Below are 8129 nucleotides of genomic sequence, written 5' to 3' on the forward strand. Positions count from 1 at the left end.
GCTCCAACTCCACGAAATGTTGAAATTATAATTATATATATATAATAAGATGGAACTAACAAATCACCAAAAATTATCTTGATCGGGCGCGGATCTTGATACATATTTGGATTGGATATTTCAAAGATTAAATTCATGACCATCCAAACTCCGATTTCAAGAAACTCATAGTCAAGTTGAACGTCTCCACAAGATGAATCTAATGACAAAACAATGAGTCCAATCTGAGCCCAAAATGGGCTCAAATCAAAGGCTTAAAGTATATTCAGAAGCTTTAGAGCATTAATTGGATGACCAAATTACATCAAAATATAAGATGCTTATAGTCGAATCGAGCGGCTCAAAGAGGTGAATTCCAAAATAATTCCATTCCAACATCATTATGGAAATTAAATAATGAATGAATGTTTATTATTGAGGGAATCAATATATGTTGTCTGATGGAACACTTTGAATTTGCTCTGGATCTTCTCCATATTTACAGATTGTACTACTCTTAAAATTTATAAATAGAGTCACACTCTTTGCTTGAAGGGGACCTTTTGGGGTGAGGGATTAGAGAGAGCTTTGAGGCTTCAAGGATTCTAGAGCACCGCCTAAGCACCATCTCAAGTAAACTTCCATCCCATACTCCACTGGACCACCACTCGCTTGCCAACCGACAATGAACCTTTGCCCAACCGCCCACCTACGCCGAACCTCCACCCGACGATCGACCTCCGTCGGATGCCGATTGATTCCAGACCTCTTCTCGACAACCGACCTTTGCTGGACCTTCTCTCAACAACTGCTACCAAACTTTTGACCTCTATCATCTGATCACGGTCATTACAAACTCTCGAGTACCCATACAAAGTTCGACAGACTCTCCAAATTATTGTAATGTCACTGTCTCCAAATATTTGTATCTCATTAAAGTATAGTAGAATTAATCTTTTCTCCTAGGTTAGGTGATTTTTCTCTTTCTACATTTTCCGCATAAGAAAATTTCTATTGTTCTCTTGCTCTCTCAACCTCTCAACTATCTATTTGTATACTGGATATTCGTACATCGCTAAAACAAAAAATTCTCTCAATCTACCGCCACAAATTTATCAACGCTCAACAGAGCCGAATTAATCAAATAAGATTTATTTATATGATTTTTTGATTTTAACAAAATAATGCACACCCCTTCTTACATCAATGTATCATTTTCCCTCAAACATAATGTTTCAATGCCATCTAAGATTTTGCAATAAAAACTCAATCAATCATGAGAACTCTCATGACAATAATCCTCTTTTTAATTTTACTTATTTATGACGATGCATAGGTGGATGAGTGGCTTGACCCTTAGAGATAGGATACAAAATGAGCATATACGTGAAAAGGATGGAGTAGGTCCAGTGAAAGATAAGATTAGAGAGTTTCGTCACATTAAACGAAGGCCTTCCGATGACCCAGTTAAGAAAGTTGATGTATTAGATTTGACTTATGTTAAGAAAGGTAGAGGTAGACCGAAAAAGACTTGGTTAAAAAATATTAGAAATGATATTTCTTTATTAGATTTAAATGAGAATTTGACTTTTAACTTGACACAATAATAGCAAAAAAAGATTCATATATGTAGCCAACCACACATAGTGGGACAAAGGCTTGTTGTTGTTGTTGTTGTATGATAGAAAACCTTCAAAAATTATGTCTCAAATCATAAATTTAAATTATGTTTTTATTATTTAATAGGGAATGTGGATTAAAAGAAAATTAAAATATAGTCTAATGTATGAGTGGTCAAATTCATATTATGATTATAGTTTTATAATATGTTATATTAAATTTGAAAATTTAATAGTTATCATCAATCAAAACACACGTCTATAGGAGTGTCAAAATGGGTTAACGAGTCAAGTTTGGATTCAATTCAAATTTTATCTGATCTAAATTCGAGCAACTTGAACTCAAACTATTTAATAAATAGATAAAAAGGTGGACTTGAACCCGACCCACTAGTGCCCCAAACTCGACTCGATAACACATTTTAATTAAAGAAAAATAATTGTATTAAAATTTTTAATCATAAATTTTAGATTAATTGATAAAAAATAAAAAAATATATAAATTTATTAGTGACTCCAACAAATAATAAAATTTAGAGAAATATTCAATAGGCCTTTTTTGGATCAAAATCGAGTTTTCGGTCAATCTGAACTCGACCCATTTATAAACGCTGGAATGCATGAGCTGTACCAAACTCCATTATTAAACGGGTCAATCCGAATCTGAATTTTTTAGGTCGGATTTGACTCGAATTAGCGAGTCGGGTTATTTATCAACACCCCTATTCTTAGTCACACTTATCAACTAACATAATTATTTTCATGAATTTTAAAATAAAAAAAATAGAACAAGAACTCAAAATGTTGAATTTAATTTAGAAAATATTAAATAAATTATTTATATATGTTATTTATCTTGAAATAAATCTAAACTACATATCATTATATATAAAAAATATTATTTATTGGATCCGCCGTTTCCCATCACCTTCCTCAGCATCCGAACAAATAGATAAATAAGGGAAAAATGCAATTAGGACCGTACCGGAGGGAAGCAGAGCAGTCCAGTCCGTCCCCGGAGCGGATTCCGGCTAGCGATACGTGGAGCCCCTCGACCCAGTTGACGCTCCGAAGACTCAAGCTCACGGCAGGCGTGCCCCAAAAATAAACCACCGGCCCGCCGCCGTCCGGTTCAGACATCTCCGCTCGCTTTTGCTCAAACGGCATCTCCAGAATCCGCCGCGTCTCAGCCTGAACCCGGTCCGAGAGCTCGCGCGGCAGGCCATGGTTTACGAGCCGGAAGAGGCCAAGTGATCGGCAAACGTCGCCGAGCCGTTTGTGTTCGAGATTTTCCAAGTCAATCAGAGGAACATGGAGCGGTTCATGGCCTGGCGGTGGAGGAGGAGGCATGGCAGCGCCGGAGAGGAAGGGAGGGTAAGATTGATCAACGGCGTCGGCGGCGGCTGCGGCGGACATATCGGAATTTAGTTATGAAGAGTTGAAAATGGTAGGAGACGTATGAGTAGAGGCTGGAGATCGAGTGTGGTGGTTTTGTCGCACGCGACGTTGTCGGGAAGGGATTTTTTTTTTTGGGGAAATTAAGGGCAGAGCCGATCGTCGGGAAGGATTGAGATGGGAAGATAAATTTGGAGTTTTGTATATTGTACGGTCGGACTAAAACGGTCGGTCTCACGGGATTATCTTACGTAATTTTTTTTTTTTTTTTTGGAAGTTTTTTTTTTTTTGGGAAGGAAATTCCTGAACAACGGAACCAGTGGGGAGATTAAAAATTTTTTAGAAAAAAAAATATGACGTATTTATTATTATAATATAAATTAAAATTTTCATATTTAGATTAAGATTATTATAATTTATGGTATCATATAAAACTAATAATTTTAATATAAATTTGAAAGCTCTAAGTAAATTTTAATTGTATAATTAATTATTTTTAAAGAATGAGTTTTAAGTCAACCAGAAGGGGTTCAAATTAAGTCGGCTTGATTCCAATCATGTTAGCTCAGTTCAAGTTAAGTCAACTTAATTTTAGCTCAAAAGATATACGTCAAGTTTACAAATGAATTTATACCAAGCAGGTGATTACAATCTATGAATTCATCGTCCCAAGTAGGCGACTATGACTTATCAAGTAGGCCCTAATTATTTTTCAAGTGGATGAATTTTTTTTCATTTTGTGAACTATTTGTGGACCTACGAAAGGACACTGCAGGCTGTAGAGTGTGGAGGGGTATACGACCGCACCACCCCGAAGGATAGAGACGATCGCAGGCCTTCGCGCTCCTCGTAAACGGGCCAATGGAAGGACAGATTAGATCGCACATACGACTAACCATTGAGGATAGCGGCTCTCGCCATCGCACCCCAATGGATAGTAATATATACGACCTGATCATAACAACGAGTTTCCCCCACCCGATAAATCAGCTCGAGTGAGATTTATTTGATTGTGGAATTCAATTTCCCATGGGCACAAGCCCCCGTGGTTAATTACATTTTAGTCTGAAGCCTAAGAAGACTCTTGATTAAGGATCATATATTATCCTTTCGAATGGGATTGACACAAGGTTGGAGACTAGGATGTTTTTAATTAAGGGGAAGAAAGGTCTGATTTGACTTAGTTAACACATGCAATTCATACCAAAATTCAAAGTGACTAAGGCACTAAGGAGAAACTGAAGAAAAGAAAGTCAAGCACTCTAAGCATACATGAGAGAAAAATAGAAGTGGCGTCATCAATGTGATGCGAATATGTAGGATTCATAGTCCCTGAAAAATAGAAAACTTACCAACCGATGAGGCATACTACGAGACAGAATGTAGTAGCCCTGAATTATAAATCTAAATTGGGTTTAGTGTTCTATGAACAATACTAACACCAGTGTCCTGACTAATGCAGTGCAAAACTTAAACTTACCCCGGCCTAGATTAGGGAGCCAGATAACAACCTAATCGATTTAAAACCATGATGTCTGATCATTTATGAAAGATAGATGGGTAGTTTAGTTTTTTCAAAATTAAGGCTAACATCTAGAGAGCTCCTAAGTGGCCTTTTACTTATGTAGGGTAAATGCTTCTAGAGCTAATGCAATTAGGTTTTATTTTAATTGGTTTCTAGTACAATACATGCTAGTTAAAAGACTAAATCATGTATGCTTCAGATTTTAAAAATAGACTTATAGAAAAATAATTTAAGAATAAGCCTCCCCAGTTCCGACACTTCATCTTTATAGGTCAGATTATCCAGACTCTACCCGCAGGTAGGGAGGTGTCTTATTAGAAGGAAAGAGAGATGCAATAATATGTATGCGGCCTCAGACGGCTCCAGCTATTCCCTACTTTGTTAACTTTATAAGTTCTTTAATTCTTAAAATTTTAGAATTTAATTACGAGTAGAAAAAGTTTTAGTCATTAGAGAACCTAATGAAATCCAGGCTAAAATAAAAGTGGCATGCAAAACACCAATAAATTAAGAAACACAAGAAATCCTAGAGGCAAGCCATTACAAATAAAATACATCAGAATAATTAACAAATTAATAAATGATAATAGACAAACTGCCCTTAATTATAAACCAGGGTCTACAGAAAATAAAGTGGTTGGGAACCACTGCTAACAACCCGGATTTCTAAACCTAGGAATGACGCAAATGACTTTGATTGGGATATTGGTGTTACGGATCTATGATTTATGATTTTGATGATAGCAAACATTCCTTATTTCTCTACGATTGACTTATGTGCTAACGTTTCAGGTCCACACGATCAGACTGCAATCTGGAACCAGCTCAAGATTGTATAGACTAGATCTATGTTGGTTTGTAATCTTTTTTTCTTTCTTGAGTCTTTTGTATTTGGTGTGGCTATAACTTGGTAGAAATTCTCTTGCTCCCTATATGATTTCTGTTTTTGGTAACATCGTCAGGGAAAATATTAATATCGGCCTGGACGATCTGTCCAAAATCAGAAATCCTAATTAGGGCATCCTCATTAGCGGGCCTGTGGGGGCTAAAGGAGAGACACTTTTGTAGTGCAATACTTGGAGGGTGCCTCCAAGGAGTGGACGTAGGTCAAGGTTTGACCGAACCACTATAAATCCAGTGTGTTTTTTCTTTTTACTGCTTTCGCGTTTTAATTTCCGCACTTTGATTTCTATGGTGATTTTGGTTTGAGTTTTCTCTTTGGTTTTAAAGTTATCCAATTCACCTCTCTCTTTGTTAGCCTTGGGCCAGTTCTATAGGGCTTAACATCCCTAACGAACTTTTAATTGGGTCTTCGGCTCTTCAGCCTTCTTGGACTTCTTCTCCTTAGACTCCTTTGATCTCCCCCCAGTCTCTTTGGATTCATCGTGGCTTGAATATCCAAATGAAGAGACAATTTTTCCTTAGAGGGGTATTGCCTTTTCTCTTTGGATATCTAAAAGTGATCTGAACTCAATCTTCCAAATGGAAGAAGACTCTCTCTCTTGAGGATGCCTTCTTCTTTTGGAATTCAAGTTGGGTAAGGATGTCCCAACTCAAAGACACTTTCATAACTCAAATCAATATTATAAATAATTTAAATTAATAGAAAGTAATAAATTCTAGACTCTCCTACAAGGTTATCCTAATAAAAATTCTCAAGCAGTTAATATATCATCCTAAGCAGTTTATATGAAAAAAAATATACTCATTACAGCCACACTTGGCCATGCTCTTAATTATTTTTTAGGGCTAAGAAATCTTTAGAGCAGCTGTAGCAGTTATTATTTATGACTTTAATTTAGCCCTCATTTATTTAGGGGGGCTGAGCAAGTTCTGGAGAGTCTACATAAAACATCGTTAGTATTTAAATCATAACTATTGCCCTCTTTTTATTTAGCGCCGCATGATCTTGGACACCTACAGAAAACATCGTTAGTATCAAAATATCGATCCTAACCTATGGGTAAATCTAACGCACAATCACATCAATTCCCAGAGTACAGTAAAAGTAAGCAAACACAACATCAATTTAACTCACAACATGCAGTAAAATATCAGAAAGCAGTAAAATATCAGAAAGCCCGACACATAGTAGAAAAGTAAATACCGGTCTAACCTAGGTCTAGAAGTGGTGCCCTAGCAAACAATTCTACGTTTGTGTAAAGGCCTATCTGGCTAGGATGGATCCTAAGCTGGGTAGTTAATTCAAGTTATTTAAAGTTCAGATTTGTTGAAGGTTTGAAAATGAAACTTTATTTAAAGTTTAAATATTAGTGAATTAGGATCCATTTTAGTTAATTTAATTTGTTGATTCATTTTAATGCTTAGGTTAGTAATAATTAAAGTTTAAATTATGTTAGTGAATTTTAGAAACTTCGGGGTCCATCTATACGCTAAACTAAGGTGGTCCAAAAGGTCACTATAAGAAATAAGCTAGGTTTGGAGGTTCTAGCATGTTAGTTAAATATTAGACCCTAAGAGGAGTAGTTAGGCTTTGAGTTTGCTGGATTTGGAGTTTCCTAGGCAAAGTTATGAATTTAAGAAGTTTTGGACAATTAATGAATTATTAAAAATTGCTTAATAAGAGGTGATTTTAGGGTTTTGCTCTAAATTAGCTCCAAACTGAATGGAATCACCTCCAAAGGTCAAAAATAACCTAAGAAGATGTTCCGAAGTGTTTGCAGAAAATTTAGAGTTTTTAATAATTTTTTAATTATCTAATAAGGGCAAAACGATAATTTTTAGTTAAAGTTGAATTAAGGGTTAGATGGAAGTCTAACTAAAGAGCCCTAATTATCAAAGGTCAAGGGATGGATTCTAAAGAGTTTGGGGTATTATAGGCATTTTTATGAATTGAAATGGATTTATTATAATTTTTTGAAGTTATCGGGGCCTAATTATCGGGTAAATTAGGATTGGTTTATTAAGGGGTCTAAAGAGTCCTAAAAATTTTTAGAAAATTTTGAATGATTTAATATTTTACTAAATTTAAACGTAGAAATTTTTATGTCAATAAGAGATCAATCATAGCTCTTAGAATTTTTCTAAGTTTGCTAGGTGAGTCCTTAATTATTATCCTCAGGGTGTCACTACATCAAATAGGTTTAAATTAAGTTTTGAGCTAACCCTTGGGATAACATAAAGGGAAAATGCATAAAAAATAGTAAATAAATCTAGTCCTTAGATCTAGAAGAGCCTAAACTAAGTGCTCGTGCATCATACACATGCAAAAGATGATAAAAGAAAAAAAAGCGCCCTTAACAAATGGATTAGTGAATGATTGAGGCTCAACCATCCACTGATCAACCTCCCCCATGAATGCTATCCATGTGCATAGCCTATGTTTAAAATTTTATAAGTAGATATGTCAAAATTAGAGATTTAAAAATATATGTAATTTTAAAATATATTAAAATACACATATATTAAATTTATAAATTTAAAAATAAGATAATTCAAAATATATCAATTTAGTACATGCATAAATATAAGTGAGATCTACTGATCACCCGAATGAGATTTAAAAAGGGTTTGAAAATAATTTTTAATTTCAAAATAATTATCGTATTATTTACTTAAATAATGAAAATAATTAAATAATATAGAAATAT

General features: G+C 35.0%; 1 protein-coding gene across 1 annotated transcript in view; it reads right to left on the minus strand.

Moving 5' to 3' along the window:
- The window catches only part of LOC110105020 (gibberellin 2-beta-dioxygenase 6), a 9569-nt gene extending 6399 nt beyond the window's left edge, over positions 1-3170 (minus strand). The window contains exon 1 of the mRNA XM_020834366.2: positions 2584-3170. Coding sequence (XP_020690025.1) covers positions 2584-3014 — 431 coding nt within the window. The 5' untranslated portion in view covers positions 3015-3170. The remainder of the gene's footprint in view (positions 1-2583) is intronic.
- Between the last annotated feature and the right edge of the window lie 4959 nt (positions 3171-8129).

This window comes from Dendrobium catenatum, unplaced genomic scaffold (genome assembly GCF_001605985.2).
Source record: "Dendrobium catenatum unplaced genomic scaffold, ASM160598v2 fragScaff_scaffold_128, whole genome shotgun sequence".
Lineage (NCBI taxonomy): Eukaryota > Viridiplantae > Streptophyta > Magnoliopsida > Asparagales > Orchidaceae > Dendrobium > Dendrobium catenatum.